General features: G+C 48.4%; 1 protein-coding gene across 1 annotated transcript; it reads left to right on the top strand.

Moving 5' to 3' along the window:
• Nucleotides 1-7,096: 7,096 nt before the first annotated feature.
• On the top strand, nucleotides 7,097-16,794 carry LOC123103769 (respiratory burst oxidase homolog protein E). The gene is made up of 13 exons (XM_044525450.1): nucleotides 7,097-8,151; nucleotides 8,279-8,438; nucleotides 8,605-8,653; nucleotides 8,887-9,000; nucleotides 9,099-9,614; nucleotides 9,946-10,344; nucleotides 13,732-13,827; nucleotides 14,839-14,954; nucleotides 15,040-15,376; nucleotides 15,453-15,647; nucleotides 15,738-15,866; nucleotides 16,012-16,090; nucleotides 16,232-16,794. Exons 1-13 carry the CDS (start codon nucleotides 7,482-7,484, stop codon nucleotides 16,339-16,341), a joined length of 2,970 nt encoding a protein of 989 aa, XP_044381385.1. The 5' UTR covers nucleotides 7,097-7,481; the 3' UTR covers nucleotides 16,342-16,794.
• The last annotated feature ends 2,333 nt before the right edge of the window (nucleotides 16,795-19,127 follow it).

The following is a 19,127-nucleotide window of genomic DNA, read 5'->3' as shown; positions in this document are numbered from 1 at the left end:
GGGAAGCAAATATCCTTTGGTGGAAGTGTAGATCTAGGTCTCCTCCTTCAATCCCTAGCAAATCAACAAGTTTGAGTGGCTAGAGAGAGAGATCGGGCAAGAGAGCTTGAGTGGCATTAATGGTCGAGTGAGAGAGGTAAGAGGTAAATGTGGTAGGTGGAAGAACCACCCTTATATAGCAACCCTAAAAATCCAACCGTTACTGTGTTTTCTGTACTGCAGCGGTACAACCGGTCCTCGCCCCGGTACAACCGGGCCTCGCAGTTTACCAACTGAACCCTACCTGGCAGTACAACCGTGCGAGCAGGCAGTATTACCAGTCAAAGAGAACAACCGGAAAAACCGCCCAGCCACCTCTTAACTACCGCATTGAAACAGAAGGGAGTCACCCTAGAGTGCGATAGTCAAGCAGTACACGACCGGTGCAACCGCCTGGCCATGGGCGCTTGAGCGGCTAAGTCCCAAGCGGTAGAACCTCTCGGGGCACCGGTAGTACCAGTGTGCGGGGCACAACCGGACCAACCGGGCCACTACCGCCCAAGTACCGCATCACAACAGAGGCAAGACCGGTTGTTGAGCGGTACTTTGTCGGAACAACCGCTGCAGTCATTGAGGAGCAAGGTGGCAGTACCACCGCCCGGAGGCAGCGGTACAACCGCTCAAACAAGACTGGGTAAGCGCCAAAGTTCTAGCGGTACAACCGCTAGGAAGGCACAGCAAGAGGCGGGAGAGAAGGGAAGCTCTCTCTCTCTCTCTCTCTCTCAGCAAAAGGAAGGCAAGAGAGGGGTGAGGCAAGAGTGTACGTGAGAAAAATCCCCAACACCTCCTAATGTGGATTCCCTCTTGATAGTACGGGTTCCCTACGACCAAAGAGATAAAAAACGTAGAAAACTCTGTCTTCGATCTTTTCCTTCCAGAGAGAATAGCTAACCGATGTACGCCTAAACACTGAGTACCTGAAGCACTTAGCACACGATTATACCAACAAAGGGTTGTCATCATCATCCAAAACACAAAGTAGGGAAATACCCTTACACGCACAATTACTACCGCTCGCCTCTGATGTGTTGCATCACATGAACCCACGGCAGATTTTGATCACGGCCTTTAGGGTCTTCGCAGGTATGTCCATAGCCATCATTGCATGTATCAGAAATGCGCATAGGACTGTCGTTATGAGTATGAGAAGGACACTCTTCGGAAGCAGGGCCGCCCTCTAGTCCACTAGCCCCTGCAATTGTGTGGCCATTTGCTTGCGGAGAGTCAACGGTAAGCCCAGATACTTGCACGAAAAGGATGAGCTCACACATTCGAGTGAGGAACAAACCAGCGCGACGTCCTCCCGGGAACACCTGATTGGTACAGCCACGCTCTTCATCATATTCACCGAGAGCCCTAAGAAATGGCCGAAGGCTTGCAGGATCATTCCACACACGTTTACCTCTATCTTGCTGGGCCAGAAGAATACCATAATGTCATCCGCAAACATGGATACCCTTTGATGTATACTGGAGTGAGCTAGAGGTGCAAGCAGCCCTCTTTGGGCGGCTAGATTGAAAAGTCCTTGCAGCGGCTCCATGCAAAGTATAAAATCATCGGAGATAGCGGGCATCCTTGCCTCATTCCTTGACAGTTGAGGATAGGCCACCCAAGTATGCAATTTACCATGATTCATGTGGAGTAAGTTGCTAATAGACCACATATCCATGCTATCCACCTCGTACCAAATCCCATCCGCCTCAGCACCTCAAGCAGAAAAGGCCACTTTACCAAATTCGAAAGCCTTTGAGATGTCGAGCTTTAGCATTATCATAGGCTCTTTAAGTGCGTGTAGCAGTCGCGACGTGTATTGCACCAACATGAAGTTGTTGTGTAGGGATCATCCACGAATGAAGGCACTCTAGTGGTGGCCCACTAGTGTGCGTAGGTCCTCGGCCAAGCACATTGCGAGCGCTTTGTCAAAAACCAATAGCGAAACCTGGATGCCCATATTGGTTCCTACATATTCTATGAAGATCTTTATCGGTCGAACCTTATGACAACATACGTAATTCCCTTTGTCTATCGGTATGCTACTATCTCGTTACCGGCAAGTCTCTTTACTCGTTCCATAATACAACATCTCGTAACTAACTCCTTAGTAACTTTGCTTGCAAGCTTCTTGTGATGTGTATTACCGAGAGGGCCCAAAGATACCTCTCCGATACTCGAAGTGACAAATCCTAATCTCGATCCATGCCAACTCAACAGACACCTTTCGAGATACATGTAGAGCATCTTTATGATCACCCAGTTACGTTGTGACGTTTGATAGCACACAAGGTATTCCTCCTGTATCCGGGAGTTGCACGATCTCATAGTCGAAGGAATATGTATTTGACATTAAGAAAGCAATAGCAATAAACTTAACCATGTTTGATCAACGAGCTAGTCTAGTGGAGGCTCACTAGGGACACGGTATTTGTTTATGGATCCACACATGTATCTAAGTTTCCTATCAATACAATTCTAGCATGAATAATAAACCTTTATCATGAATAAGGAAATATAATAATAACAACTTTATTATTGCCTCTAGGGCATATATTTCCATCAGGACAACCCTCTCCTTGCACATGATGGGCTTTTCCCCCTCATGCAGTCCAGTGCTTACTCGTTGGGCAGCCGTGGCGATAGTGTTACCCGACTATGGCCCCCCTCCGGCCAGCCGAGTGATGGGACCTGAGGGTTGGAGGGGACGTATTTGCCTCCCCTCTGGGCGATGGCGGTCGCGTGTTATAGTGCTTGCGGGAAGTTCAAATTGAGATGCCGAGGCAGCCGCCTCGAGTGGCGGTCTACTCAATGGGCTCTCCGGCAGTTCTCCGTAGTGATCATGGCGGTGCCTCTTAGTCGTGTGGACGGCAAGAGGCATTGTGGTGGGTGCACTTGGCGCCTTGTTGTGGTAGGGGAAGGGCCCAAAGCTGGTTCTGGAGGTCCCCGTTTCCTCGCGGCGGCCGATTGTGTGCATGTGGCTCCTTCATTGTATGGGGAAGCAACCAGGTGAAAGCTCTGCACTCTGGCACGAACAATGTTGACGCCCGGTGGTGCCGCTTTCCCCTTGAGGATGGTGTCGTGGTTTTGCTTCCATGTCACGGTTTTAGGTGAAAACCTTTGTCCACTTCCCCGGACGCTGCGACGACGACGCTTTGTGTCGTTTCCCTCTCGAGGGCGTGGCCATGAAACTCAAGTGGTGTTGGTCGTGTTGTGTTGTAGTCTTTAGTTCCTCCTATTTTCTTGCTCAGTGATGTCGTCATTCTGCCAATGTATGTTGTCTGTTTTTTCTCCTAATTTTTGCTTCTTTGAGGGCTTCTTCATCATCAGGTAGTAGTCGTTCGGGCGTGTATTTGTGCTTTATCTATATAGCGGGATGAAAATCTTTTTCGTGTGTTCCAACAAGAATGTATTGTTCAACTCATGGTCTGGTGTTGATATATGAATCAAAAGAGCCTGCACCAAGCCGATTTTCGTTGATCTGGTGTCACGCAAAAGGGTGTGCGAGAACAAAATTCAGTTAACGGCATGCTTTGGTGGGCTCCAAACTAACTAGTGCGTGCACCACCATCCAGCAAAGCTAGACACGGCTAGACTTGACTCCAAGGCAAGCATGAGCAGACCAGACCAGGATGCCACTACCCCTAAACCGGCCCTGAAAAGGCCATGGCGCCGGTTTCCGCCTTTCCGGCCACGAATTTTTGTGCTCCGGTCGGCCTGTCGCCGCCGTGCCAACCACGGCGTTGACGCGAAACAGCAACGGTACGTATACAACGTACGACCCTCGCTTTCACTTACCACTCTGTACTCACTCCCCTAATCTCTACTGCCCAACTAATGTACCGCCCCCGACTGTTCCCGATTCATTGACGATCTTTAATTAATCAAACCCACCCCCTGTCCTCGACGGTACCGCACAACGGCACAAGATCTGATCTTCCGTGCCAGTGGTGCAACATGCGAAAGCTCTGCAGTTTTAGCTTGCAAGTGAAGACCAGCTGCTGCTGCTGCATGAGCCTTCTAGATAACGTACTGTGCGCTGTGGAATCGCGTGAACAACCGCGGCCAATTAAATCGACCGGCGGTTGCTCACGAAGCTCGCGGTTGCGAGGCAAGTTTTGCATGGAGAGGAGGCCATCTGTCTATGAACTTTTGACAGAATGTGATCTACGTTGGCAGCCGTGTTTTACACGGCGCATTCAGTTGAGTGGCCAACTTTTCACCGGCTACCAACCCTGGCCCTCACGGCGCCTGCTTTCCTTCACGTCAATTCCATGCATGCTTTACCTTTCCTTAATTCTTACTGTCCTTTTCCGGTACAAACAAAAACATTTACCCACCTACCTCCGTATGGATTCTGATCAAAACGATGCCATTCCACGCTGCAAGCGACCAAATGACATCCATTTGCATGACGAAACGAAGGATCAGACAGAGTGATCACTCATCAGTCTGAGTCAGCTTCATATCATAATCATAGTAGTATAAGGGAAAGAGGGCCCCTCTTACTGCTGACAGTGACACTGGAGACTCGGGAACCGCGCTGCAAGCTGCCGGCCCGCGCTAGGCGCTCAAATGGTTCCTCCTGTCCACGTGGTTTCTTGTTAATTATTGGTCACAATGTTCACGCTATAATTCAGATTTTTCGAGTCAACATTATGAGGAGCCTAACCTGAGAGTTCCTGAGCCTCTGGTCTGGGCGTCCGTACATTACCCCGCCCACATTCAGCGCTTTGCTAGTTTTTACTCCCTCTGTAAACTAACATAAAAGCGTTTATATTAGTCTACGGAGGGAGTACTATCCTTCATCAATCAATAATTGATGCACGTAAGTAGTACGTGAGTGAAGAGTTTTATTTTCGAACCGGGCTACTAGCTTCTTTTCCATTGCATTTTCTACGAAAACAACAGCGGCGATTGACACAACAACAATATATTCTTGGAGACATTTCCGGCTACGTACGCAAGACGAAGTAGTAGTACAGTAGTAGTACCATAACTTCATTGCAACAGCCGGCAGCTCCGGTAGTTGACCTGTATTTATTAAAAATAAATCAGTACTCCCATTTTCCCTCGAGAGCAACAGCATAATCTTAATCCGGCATTTAACCCGGCAAGGTTTGACATATGCTCCCAAACAAGAGGTGAACTTCTCATCTTGCGGTTGCTGCTCGTACGTTAGCTAGGTGTATTCACAAGCTTTATTTGTGCCTACCTAAACGTCTATACAATGAACACTGTATGAGGAATATTGTTCTTTGAAATGGCGGCTCCTATCATCACAGGAGGATGCAGGAAAATGGATGAGGATGCAGGAGAGGCCACCGAATACGGAGAAGGACAGTGGCGTCGACGACGTATGATCAGCTTACCGGAGGAGAAGTTGGCCAGAGGACAAAAAAATCAATGCGTCTGCTGATAGGGGGCGATGTCTATCTCAATCCCAGAGAAACAAATGACGCCATCATTAAAACTCCAATAGCTGACTCCTTCAGTACATGATTTAGACATCTTCCCTCGAGCAACCGCCGAATCCACGGTAACGAAAAATATTTACGTAGTTCTCAATAAAAATGGCAGGGGTTGTTAGGGCCTTTTTTTTCTTCAATGCTAGCTTTGTTACTTTATAAGCAACACTTACATCGTTCGCGAGTTTTCCGAGTAAGCAAGTATATGGGGGATGATCGTCCAGATACAAGAAAGATTATTTCGACCACTAAAGCTAGCAAGTCCATGAGCAACGCCTTTAGTTTCTTCAGGACAATGTTTGTATTCAACAGTCCCAATTAGCACCGCCGTGTCCACACAATCCGCATAAATTGCCGTTTTCCGAGTCCCACCTTTGTGATTGGCCTTTAGAGAAAGTGATCGCTTCATAGAGTCGGATTCCGCCTGCAACATATTGATCCCAAGGGAGTATGCAAGGTAGACCCCATCCTTCATGGTTAGTGCTTCCATAGTCGCCGCGTCTAGTGGATATGCATAGAATGTGCACTTTGCCGCAACAAAGAATCTGTTCACATCTCTCAAGATCGATGCCGGTGCTCTCCTGCGCAAATCAACATAGAATGTGCAATATATTTCAATAAGATGTTGCACCGGGAATATGTTGCAATATGTATCAATATATTTGATTGTATGAAACATTTGGATTAATAATATATATAACTAAAAACAAATATAATGTATTGTATTGGATTATTGTGAAGTTAAAAAATATTTATCGAGTATAGGTTGTAATATAATAGTTTTTTTTCATGCATGTTGGGTGGACCTTCGATAAGAGGACATGTGTGCATTTGAAATAAATAGAATTGGTGGGGATCAACTAATAATGAAATATAATTGCCGTGCATGTGATGGTGGAACTTTGATGACGTGTCATGTGTGCATATTCAGATTATAGAAGTAGTGAGGATGGACTATTTCGGTATATAGGATAGACATATGTGTTTTTTCTTTCCATCACTAATCCTTTCCGGGATTCGATACAAAAAGAATTTAGAGCAATCACTCCCATCAACTCCGACTGAAGCGGGTAGAGCCAAATAACGATCAGAAAGTGCTTTCGTGTCAATATGAAATTGTATATCTCAGGGGTATTTCAACATTACTTGTATCCCAACTTCATATTCAGAAGAAAAGAAAAAATGTATTGTGACTGAAAATATACTGGACTTTTCTCTACTCGCCCATTTGCAACAGTACGTGTGAAATCTGAATCCATGGCAAAAAGAAACACCAAACTATTCAAAGTTCTTTTTTTGGACGAACTATTCAAAGTTGCAGCAAGTAGAGTCTCCCTCCGAATCAACGGTCCCCTATCTTCTCCCGTTTAACCCACACGGCGACAGTCGACGGTCGCCAGGCGCGGCCGCCGGGCGCTCCCTCCCGCCAGTCCACTTCATTTTTACCCATTTGGAAGCATCTGAGATTCCGGGGCCGAACGCGGTCCGGTCCACGTTCCACAGCCCCACCCCACCCCACACCGACCGGCCAGCCGCGCGTACGCAGGTTGCCGCCGCACCGAGCACCGCAGCGCTCGCCCCAGGCCAAACCCGTGGCACCCGCAGCTCGTTTCTGGGCCTCGGAGACGAGCGGCGATATCGACTTGGTATAAAGATAAAGCGTCCGCGAGAGGCAGCAGCAGACCCGAGCACCGCACCGCACCGCGAAGCCCAGCGAAACCGCGAGCGCGTGCATGCGCGCCGCCGAGGAATAGAAGGAGATAGAGGTGGTCACCGCGGCGGGCGCGCGGGCGTACGACAAGCCGAGCCAGCCCACGGGGCGCGACGGGAAGAGATAGCAAGCGAGCTGAGCGCGTATCATAATACAAGCGGCCGCACCGCAACTACCATTGCAGCCCCCACCGAGAGCAGAGCCCCGGGTTATTTTTATTCTGCTTCTTCTTCCTCTTGCACGTCTCGCGGGCGGGGGCGCGGGGAGCGGCCATGTGGACGCCGTCGCGCGGGAGCAACGCGCGGCGGACGGGCCACCGGCGCATCGCGGAGTGCCTGGCGGACGACCAGACCACCAACACCGACACCTCCGACAACGAGTCCTTCACCACCGCCTATGGGGACGAGTTCTTCGCCGCGGCCGCCGGGGGGAGCGGCGGCGGGGGCATGCTCCCGGCATTCCTCGCCGACCAGGAGGACCTGGTGGAGGTCATGCTGGAGCTGGACGAGGAGTCCATGGTGGTGCGCAGCGTCACGCCCACCAGGGCCGCGCTCTACAGCGCCGCCGCGATGCCGCACACGCCGGAGGCGCCGGGAGGAGGCGGCGGCCCCCTCAGCCGCTGCTCGTCCACGTCCTCGCGGATACGGAAGAAGTTCGCGTGGCTGCGGTCGCCGTCCCCCGCGCCGTCGCCCTCCCCGCGCGTGCCCACGCCCGCCGAGCTGCAGCGGGAGGCGGCCATGGCGGCCCGCGAGCGGCGCCGCATCCAGGCGCGGGTCAACCGGTCGCGCGCCGGCGCCAAGCGCGCGCTCAAGGGCCTCCGCTTCATCAGCCGCACCACCGGCTCCCTGGAGGCCGCGGAGCTGTGGCGCCGCGTGGAGGAGCGCTTCAATGCCCTCGCCCACGACGGCCTCCTCTCCCGCGACAACTTCGGCGAGTGCATCGGTACACCATCCCGCTCCCCCACTCTGTTTCTCTCTCGGCAACAACCGCACTCTGCACTCCTCCCATCCCATTGCGCAACCATTAACGGCGATGATGTTCTTGGCCGTGCCTGTCGATCGATGATCAGGAATGGTGGACTCGAAGGAGTTCGCGGAGGGCATCTTCGACGCGCTGGCGCGGCGGCGGCGGCAGAGCCTGGAGCGGATCACCAAGGAGGAGCTCTACGACTTCTGGCTCCAGATCTCCGACCAGAGCTTCGACGCGCGGCTCCAGATCTTCTTCGACATGTAAGCACCACCACCGGAACCGAATTCCCCACCCATACTACATTTTCCTTCACCGGATCCCAAGCAACCGCTTTTAGCCGGCCATTCCCGGCTTCCGATGCAAGCTCCCGCGTCCCGGATTCTCGATGCTCATTCTTCCTCTTGTTTTGCCCCAAATTCAACTCAGGGTGGACACCAACGTGGACGGGAGGATCACGAGGGAGGAAGTACAGGAGGTGATCTTCGTTTCTCCATTGCCATAGCGTTTAAGAAGCTCCTTCTCCAATTACAGTCACGCTTGCTGTTACTGTTACTAGTTAGTTAGTTAATTACCGCTGCGGTAACTGTCACGGCTTTGCTGTTACTTTCACGTGCGCCGCCGCTGCTGCTGCTTCTGCTTCACTCGTCGAGTCCAAAGTAGTAAAAAATTCTCGCTGAAGAAACTTTGATCTTTGTTTTGTCCGAGCAGCTGATCGTGCTGAGCGCGTCGGCGAACAAGCTGGCGAAGCTCAAGGAGCAGGCGGAGGAGTACGCGGCGCTCATCATGGAGGAGCTCGACCCGGAGAACCTCGGCTACATTGAGGTGCGTACAATACGTGTACTCGTGTGGACTTAATTGTACACAGTACGTACGCAGCTACGTGGACGACTGGATGACACGTGTGATGGCTTTTTGTGCAGCTGTGGCAGCTGGAGACGCTGCTGCTCCAGCGCGACACGTACATGAACTACAGCCGGCCGCTGAGCACGGCGAGCGGCGCGCAGTGGAGCCAGAACCTCGGCGTGGGCGCCGGCGGGGCCGTGCCGCCCGCCGCCAAGGGGGAGGAGGACGGCAGCGGCACGCAGACGTGGGGGGAAGGGATGAGGGAGCGGCGGCGCGGGTGGGGCCGCGGCGTGGCCAGGGCGGCGTCGCACGTGCGGGTGGCGGCGGAGGAGAACTGGCGGCGCGCGTGGGTGCTGGCGCTGTGGGTCGCGGCCATGGCGGCGCTGTTCGTGTGGAAGTTCGTGCAGTACCGGCGCACGGATGCGTTCCAGGTGATGGGCTACTGCCTGCCGACGGCCAAGGGCGCCGCCGAGACGCTCAAGCTCAACATGGCGCTCGTCCTCCTCCCCGTCTGCCGCAACACGCTCACCTGGCTCCGCTCCTCCTGGGCCCGCTTCTTCGTCCCCTTCGACGACAACATCACCTTCCACAAGGTAGTACCTTCCCTTCTTTCCAGTCGTTATTAGTAACTGAGGTAGACTGGCGGTGGCTACCGTCACCGGGACTCTGACGCGGCGCGGTGGTGCGTCGTGTAGCCGGGGGGAGCGTGGCGCGCAATGATTGGCGCGTAACGTGGAACGCCGGCGCCCCTGGATCATGCGTGCCGCCCATGTGGTCGCTCGAGTCCTCTTATCACTCCACCCAGTGCTGCCATGGCATGGAGCTAGTGATCCTACTGGAGTGTAGCTGACCGAATGTGGCGAGCAACGTGCACCAGACGCGGGTCAGGTTCAGGTGGTAACAAGGAATGCTTGTCCGTTTCAGATGATCGCGACGGCGATCGTGGTGGGGATCACGCTGCACGCGGGGAACCATCTGGCGTGCGACTTCCCGCGGGTGATCGCGTCGGGGCCGGAGGAGTACCGGCTGGTGGCGGGCGCGTTCGGGGCGTCCAAGCCGACGTACGGGCGGCTCATCTCCGGGGTGGAGGGCGTGACGGGCATCGCCATGGTGGTGCTCATGACCGTCTCCTTCACCCTGGCCACCCACCCGTTCCGCAAGGGCGAGAAGGAGGCCTCCGCGTCGCGGCTGCCGGCGCCCCTCCACCGCCTCGCCGGCTTCAACGCCTTCTGGTACTCCCACCACCTCCTCGGCTTCGTCTACCTCCTCCTCCTCGCCCACGGCTACTTCCTCTTCCTCGTCCGCCGCTGGTACGAGAAAACGGTACGCGCCCACCCGCCCACGTTTTTTGTTTTTCATTCGTTCGAGCACACGTATCTCTCGCGAGGCCGACGGTGCTCTGGTCCGCGCTCGGTCGCTTTATTCGCGGACGCCGTTGTGGAGCGGTTTGGTTCTGTTCTCTTCGGCCTAGTATAGTGGTGGTGCTTTACGTTGCCATCTTCGCTTTACATTTCTGATGATGAGGAGGAAACGTGTTGCCGTCTTCTAGAAAACGGATCGATCCATCATGTCACGCTCTCTCCCCGCGCCCATCAGGCCCGGAACGGCCCTTGCCGACTTGCCGTTACCCGTGACAGGAACCGGGCGCCAAGAAAAGAAATAAGAATGTTTTTTTTTTGCGGGTAAGAAATAAGAATGTTGAGAGGAGGATCGTGCCTCTTCCTCGAAAAAGTCCGGCCATGTGATGTGACCCCGACAGTAAATAGAAGGCGAAGCCGAGATATTTTTATATAAGAAATTTTAAGGAGAATACTATACACTCGTTAGTCTGAAAACATGGTAGTAGTAGCTGCCTGCATGTGCTAGACGATTTAAGTATTGATGTCGGTGGCGACGGGGTCAAACCGGAGGTGAGCCGTGCAATGCATGACAGCCCAGCTATTCCGTGCTCCGCCCTGTACTCCTACGGGGTATGGGGTCGGCATGGTGGTCAGTCTGTCCGGTTAGGATCATAAATGTGGGCCGCGTTCGACGACTTGGCGCGAGGTAGGCAGAGGTATCACCCGCACTAGGCGTGTGGTAGCTGCTGACGCGCGACGCCACGGCCCACTGATGTGTGTCGGTAGGAGTCTGAGGCTCTCGATCCACGACGAACGGATCCCACTGTGCTGCTGACTGCCGAGCCATTCCGGTCTGCGCCCGTCTCCTTGTTCCACTCACCACTAGGTCGTGTTGCCAGCTCCGCAATGTTGACGTCGCCGGAGCACCGTCTGGACGCTTGCCATCTCATCGTGGAGACTGAACCCTTGCCATTTGCGCGCATGTGTGCCACCATGATAAACATGGTTAGGAAACGCAGATAAGATAAGAGTCTCGGTGATCATGGTCCTATGTTTGCTTGCTGGTGGATCTAGCCACGATGACTTTACAGCAGGCAGGGCGTTTCGTTTTGTATTGGGTGCTGAAATGGGTGACCATCGCTAACGCTAATCATCAAGATAGATAGAGTAGGAGTGTAGATTAGATTAGATCTGTCTATTAATGCCATGAATAGCCGTAAGCTGCTTTACAGAAGGCAGCACTGTTGTCAGTACTGGAGTGGAGTGGTAGCACTCTCCACGAAATAAATCTCCCATCCATAATCCGTTCATTCATCACCGAATAACATGGGCTGATCCATCACCAATAAATGGACAACCAGGCGTCATCCTAAAGCCCAACGACTTTACTGCCCCACCCTGCACGAGCGAGTGAGGGAGAGGCGGTCACAAACTCCTCACAACCATCTTAGTAATTACCACCGCCCCACATAATGATCCAGCACCCCAAATCTGCAAGGAGTGATCCATCGATGATCAACTCTGCCTAAGGCCTCTTTTGGTTCATAGGATAGGATTATCGTAGGAATAGGAATTTTGTAGGAAATGAGATGGCATGTATGTCAAATCCTATGAGTAGGAATAGGAAAGGAGATGTCATTTGGTTGACATCAAAGGAATTTTTCCATTGAGTCTAGGTTCTTTTTTATTTTCCTATGAAATGTGGAGGATAGGAACCAATCCTGTGTAGAAATAGGAATCTATTCCTATGAACCAAAGGGCTCTAAAGGAAAAATTCCTATCCTATGAAATTCCTGCAAACCAAAGGATTAGCCTTTAAGCTTACGATGATGAACTCTGCCTTGGTCTTGGCTCCAAGCACTGACAAGGAGTAGTATGGCACTGCTGCTTTTCCTTATTTTCTTCCTTTCCGGGTTCCTCCATATATATCTGGAGTGCCACATTGTCAAAGGAGCCACTGGCTTTGACCCCAGGTCACATGGCGTTCGAAGATAGTATATTCCGGCCCACCTACTGCCCCCGGCCGTGAGCCCGCGACGACGCGACGAACGGCACCGACCGGCAGCTTTCCTCCCCCCACATTTGCCACGAACTCCTCACTCCCGTCCATGGACATGTGGACGCTGCCGCCTCGGACCTTTCCCCCGTTACGCACGCCACTAATTTTGGCTTGCTCGGTGCCCATTACCATCTCACCCAACTCTGAATTATGGTAGCCAGGATAAGATTAAGTGCTTTTTTCCCTGGTGGCTTCGCTTTGTAAATGGGTGTGCTTGTACTACGTGACCAGTGACCCCCACTCGAGAACAATGTTAAGGTGACAATGGCCTCATTGTACGTACTCACATGCTGTGCGGTTGCGGCAGCGTCTCAAAATTAAAATTATTGCCGTGCCTCCGGGGCCAAGGGTAGGGGCTGAGTTCCTTCAAAAAAAAAAAGGGGGTAGGGGCTGAGTTGTAAAGGTAGAGGCAGGGGACGGATGGTCATGGGGTGGGGTGGGGGTGGCATCTCTCTAGGGATCGGATCCGATTAAAGAGGCTGTCTAGCAGCTAGTGAAAGGCAAAAGAGGAAGGAAGAGAGAGAGGGGCCTCGAATCGCGTGATGGTGAAACTTCCCGTGCAATCCATCATCCATGGGAGGGAGTGTGCGCTTTGGGGTTTCACCGCTTTTCCTTTTTTTTTCTTCCCTTTCCGCCGGGCATTTCTGTAGTGGGATCCATGCGCTGCTGCCCGCTGCGTTCTCTGATGCGCTTTGCGATCTCCAAATGCTTTTGCTTCTCTGAAATTTTCTCTGCTGGATAGAGATAGAGATTCAGTGGCAAGTTAAACCATTTTGAGACGCATCATGGGGGTAGGATCTTAATGCATTTTACTGCGGGCAGGTAAGCGCCATTTGCACACTAATACTAAGAAGGTTCGGGTGTCAGAGAGGAATCCCATGTTCAGCACGTTCTTGGTGGTTGTGCTCGCAACAGTACAAGCCTACTTAACATGCTTGCTAAGCTCAACTCTACCAATATTATATCCACCCCGGGGGTTTTTAAACTCGGCCTGTCGCGCCGTTCTAGAAGCACCAAGTAATCTGACAGCTGCCAACTCGAGTGGCTTCATTTTTCTTCTAGATAATGTCTTGGGGCACATATTGTCTACGAAGTCTCGTTTGGAGCATTAGTGCATTACCATGTGCAAATTTCTACTCGGAACAGTATCATGTGGAAACAGCGGTGTTTGTAGTCCGCCATGACTTCTGCACTACGCTCAATCATTGCAAACGGCTGGCCCTTGTTTGGAGCATTCGGTGCTGCGTTGATGATCACCGCAGCAGCCCGCTGACATGGTGTGATTGATTTCTTCTCTTGGTGTTTTTTCAGACATGGATGTACATTTCGGTCCCTCTGGTGCTCTATGTCGGCGAGAGGATGCTGCGAGCCTTGCGGTCCAATGCTCATACTGTCAAAATCATCAAGGTAAGTTGGTAACAGAATCAGGGTAAAAAAAGTAGGTAACAGAACTAGATTCCTGATGATTATAAGTGGGTGGATTTCTTAGATGCAAGTATCCAGCACTAGCTTCCATCGATAAAAAAAACGATCGAAAGAAGATGCACCACTAATATGATAATTGTGTGCTGCTACTAAACTTTTGCACAAATGAGCCTGGTCTTCAGGCACCAAGTGCCTTCATACACACAGCACTAGTATTAATGGATTGGTTGGTGTGTGATAAGACTAAAACAGTTCCATCAACATCTGGAGGCAATTTCTAAAAATGGTCAATGCTGTGTTGGTCTTGTGGGATACAAATGATATTGCCACTATAAAACATCCGCAGTGGAATATAGTCTCTACTCGCGCATTTCTGTCCTTTTCAAATTGGCTGTCCCTTTATATCAGCCTCCTTATACAAAAGTTCCACGATTTCAGGTTGATTATTCATTGTTTATTCTTCACTGAGGGCTCCTCTGCCTGTTGTAGTATCAATTTTTTTTTGTCTCTGAATCAATAGGTTCAATCATTAGGATTGGCATGAATAAGAACACAGTGGTTTTTTATTACTCCCTCCTTCCATCTATATAGGGCCTAATGTGTTTTTCAAGACCGCCTTTGACTATTGATAAAATTAATACTACATGACATGCATAATGTGAAAATTATATTATTGAAAGCTCCTTTCACATACGAATTTGATGATGTGCTTTGTGTAAGTTGCATGTCATATATTATTGCTCTAACATTTGGTCAAAGTTAGCCTCGAAAAACGCATTAGGCCCTATATAGATGGAAGGAGGGACTATATTAGTCAACCTGTTTAATGAGTTTGAGATTTTTTTACTATATCATTTTAGGGGGTTAAATGTTATTCTGAAATTTATATAGGAAATAATGTACACGCAATATTCATCCATTTACCAGAATATGTTCACATGCATGGAACTAGGTAACCAAGTGCATGTTCTTATAGAAACTTGATTCACTCAGGTGATGCTTCTACCTGGAAGTGTACTGACAATACAAATGTCAAAGCCCTACGGATTTCGATATAGGAGTGGACAGTATATCTTTCTTCAGTGTCCGACGATCTCTCCATTTGAATGGTGTGTACAGCCTTCTTGCTTCTCTACTTGGCCTAGTCTTTAGCACGGCAATTCACCTTGCTTCTGCTCTATTTTTCTTCTTCAGGCATCCTTTCTCCATCACCTCAGCTCCTGGAGATGACTACCTCGCTGTTCACATTCGCACAAATGGAGACTGGACGCAAGAGCTCAAGCGCATATTTGCCGAGAACCACTACTCGCTGCACATGAACAGAAGAACTTCATTCAGCGAGTTAGGCGCGGCAGAACCTAGAACCACTGTCCCACCAAAATTGCTTGTAGATGGTCCATATGGTGCCCCTGCACAGGATTTCAGAAACTACGATGTTCTGCTTCTAGTTGGCCTTGGAATTGGAGCAACACCGTTCATAAGCATTCTAAAGGACCTACTTAACAATATTAAGCTTGCTGATGAGCTGATGGTATTTGCTTCAACCTATTTTGTTTGCATTTTGACAGTTTCCTGAGATAGCTTACATGATTTTCGGTAACTATCAGGACTTGGCAATGGAGACTACTCAAACTAGTAGGTCTGAGGACAGTGCCAACAGCTTCAGTGTCTCAACAGCTAGCAGCAACAGGAAGAGATCATATAGAACAAGCCGCGCACATTTTTACTGGGTTACTCGCGAGCCCATGTCGTTTGAATGGTTCAAAGGAGTGATGAATGAGGTTGCCGAAATGGACAAGAAGGTAGGAGTGCATGCCTTCCTTTTACAGATAACCCAGCAATGTTTTTTACTTCACTGATGAATGAACTACTCGTCATGCAATCTTAACCAGGGTGTCATAGAGTTGCACAATTATCTTACGAGCGTGTATGAGGAGCGTGATGCACGAACAACTCTGCTGTCGATGGTCCAAGCTCTGAACCATGCTAAACATGGTCTCGACATCGTCTCGGGCACCAGGGTAAACTTTCTTTCTTTCAGTTATTAATGGATCACAATATTCACCATATAAGCACGTCTTCAAGTATCCACAAACTATCTGATGATTAGTTTGTGTTTTCATGTCTGCCTCCCTGCAACTGAAACATTTGCTGTGCACTTGACAGGTGAGGACACACTTTGCCAGGCCAAACTGGAGGGAAGTCTTCACCAAAATCGCCGCCAAGCAGCCGAATTCAACAGTTGGTATGATCTCTCGCTCAGACATTCTATCCACTAGCATCAGTTGATATCAGCAACAACATTACATTCCTAAAATCAAGTTTTTTCGATAAAATCAACTCCACACATTCACTTGCTCACCAAGGATCATTCTGGTTCGTGCAGGAGTGTTCTACTGCGGCGCGCCGACGCTGGCCAAAGAACTGAAGAAACTGTCTCACGAGATGAGCCACAAGACGTCGACGCGCTTCCATTTCCACAAGGAGTACTTCTGATGGGAAGAAGCATTGATTCTTCTGATCTGCAAAATAGCGTTAGGCACCGGTAAAGAAGGAGGAAATTTTTTGCACAGAAGCAAAGCAAACTGACCTCTCTCTCTTCCTGATCTGGAACTGTACATAGTATAAAGAAGAACGGCCTGTTAGGGGAGGGTAGTTAGTGCCATTTATAATATATATTATTAACAAAAAAGAAAGTAAAGGGAGGCTGATGTATCCAAAAGGAGAAGGAAAGAGGCAGGGTAAAGAGTTGGGTTAAATTTCAGATATACTAATATACATGTACACAGTATAGTTGTAGGTAGTTACGTATGAAATGCTAGCTAAAGCATATGTACAAGGGCCGGAGGCTGCCATTCTGAATGTAAATCTTCCGGGCATTCATTCATGTGTGCATCTGTGCCTATCGGCTGCTGGTAATAAACTCAGGTGTATTGACACTTTCTTCCTTGGGAATGCGATCTTCTATGGAGTACCGGAAATGGGAAGAAAGATGGGAAGTGTTAACCGGGAACGTTCCCCGGGGAGGTCTCGGGGGACACCCACACAGTTATTGGATCCAGATCACGCGGATGGCAACAACAACAAAATCGCTAGCATTTTCTTGCATTACATGGCAGTTTTCTCTTTTGATCATGGCAAGTCACGTAAAGTTGTAAAGTTGCCATGGCAACTTTAGTTAAAACTGCACGACAATTTGAGAGTTTGTAGGGAAAAAACGCTCCCGCCAGATATTGGTGTCTAGACTAGAAAGATAGAGCAGAAAAGTGGGAGCGAGCAATATGGAACAACTGGCCGAGTGAGTCAGTGATCTTCTTTACGCCACGCGAGCCCGTGCCTGAAGGCCAACGGTCTCACGGTGGTGGCCTTGTCGGGTTTCCATTTAAATTACCTTTTTATACTCAAACTTCAAATAAATAATATACTTTATAATAATTTTACAAATCAGTTTTAAAAAAGAGGGAAAATATGAGTTGTGAATGAGCAAATGCTGAAGTGTAACAAAAATAATTATGCTGAAAAAGAAATGTTCATGCACTAGGAAAAATATGTTCCTATGCGTTAAAAACTGTTCATATAAATAAAAATAACATGTTCATGGTATGGGATTGTGTTATAAAGTAAAGTTCATGTGAATGAAAAAAATCTTCATGCATATAAAAAATGTTCTTGTATTTCTTAAAAATTCAGGTGGCATAAAATAAAAAGAATTATAATGAAACACAAGGAAAATAAACAAAAAAGAATAAAAGTGGAAAGGCCAAAAATAGAAAATTAAACAACAACAACAACAACAACAACAACAACAACAACAACAACAATAACAACAACAAAAAACTGCAGTTGAGGCACCCTTATTGGGCATTGTTGTAGGCAACGCTGCCTTAACGACTACTGCGGTCAGCGTATAGAATTGCTATGTCACAAAATGACTGAACATATGCGAAAACATGGCATTTTGCTTATTGAGAGCACAAAGGAGGGCAAATAACGGGAGCGAGAGCTACTTCTTGCCCGTACCGAGCCCTAATTCGCTCTTGTCTCTGGTTCGGCACTACTAGGCCGACCTAGTACTGTACCTTACGCGCGAGTTTTTTCTCCGTGGTTTGCTTATCCGGATTTCACTGTCCGCAATGGTGTTTTCTGGTTTTCTTCAGTTTCTTTTTTCTTAAATTTTTATTTATTTATTGGTTACCTTTTGTTTTTTACTCTTTTCTCGTCCTTTTTAACATATTATACATTTTTCATACACATTGCATATTTTTTATATGCCTCGGGAATATTATTTTTATATACATTTAAAAATTTAAATACATGATTAACTTTTAAAATATATATATGTGTTGATGTCTACTTTTTCATACACATTTTACATTTTTCCTATACATCAGTAACAATTTTTATACATTTTTATCATATTTTAAATACATGATTATTGTTTTTTCTTCAAATATATATCTTGATGTCTATTTTTTCGTACACATTGTAATTTTTTTGTATACATCAGAAACATTTTTATACATGTTTAATATTTTTAAAATACATGATTAATATTTTTCAAATATGTATTTTGATGTCTACATTTTTCATGCATGTTTTACATTTTCCACATACATCAGTAACATTGTTTAATACATGTTTAATATATATTCTAAACACGATTAACATTTTCTGTAATGTCACATACTTTTCTTGAAATGCGTGAACATTGTTTTAACGTTACAATCTTTTTTAACGCTATCTACATTTTTTTCAACGCTAAAAAAGTTCTACACTGCGTTAAAATTTGAAAATTCATTTTTAACAATTTTAACAAGTTAAGCTTTGGAATATTTTTGAAAATTTAAATATTTGGGCGTGACAATGAGCACATCTATTTTTTCAATTTTTTTAACATTTGCAAAATATATTTTTAGCGAGCAGGAGCGTATGCTCCCTGGAGCCATGTGTGCATGTGATCTTGCCTCGTTTGGAACCATGAGTTGCCGTGAGGATGGGAATTTCCTTAACCATGCTAAAAACATTAATGTTTTATTTGTAGCGAAATCTAATTTTATTAGCCTATCTAATTTTGTATTTGATGATATCAAGACACGTCCAACGTGGCCGCTTGGAGAGATGCGCCACGATTGATTTCCTGGTCGATCAACACGTGGGTGGTGCGCTAGATGAGTCATCGGCGAAAAAAGAAAGAACCGGGTGCTTGAGCCTATTTTACAGTGTGGGACAAAATGATCAGTGCAGAGGCCAATTTTTAGCGCATGTTTGTTACAGTAGCGTGT

Source organism: Triticum aestivum, chromosome 5A (assembly GCF_018294505.1).
Source record: "Triticum aestivum cultivar Chinese Spring chromosome 5A, IWGSC CS RefSeq v2.1, whole genome shotgun sequence".
NCBI lineage: Eukaryota > Viridiplantae > Streptophyta > Magnoliopsida > Poales > Poaceae > Triticum > Triticum aestivum.
This window is presented reverse-complemented; position numbering and strand designations above follow the sequence as displayed.

Bases quoted from the DNA above. Each gene is read 5' to 3' on its own strand.
- LOC123103769 (XM_044525450.1), top strand. From the start codon at position 7,482: ATGTGGACGCCGTCGCGCGGGAGCAACGCGCGGCGGACGGGCCACCGG. The intron at 14,955-15,039 runs GTGTGTACAGCC...TTTCTTCTTCAG, and splicing joins ACGATCTCTCCATTTGAATG to GCATCCTTTCTCCATCACCT. The intron at 15,648-15,737 runs GTAGGAGTGCAT...AATCTTAACCAG, and splicing joins TTGCCGAAATGGACAAGAAG to GGTGTCATAGAGTTGCACAA.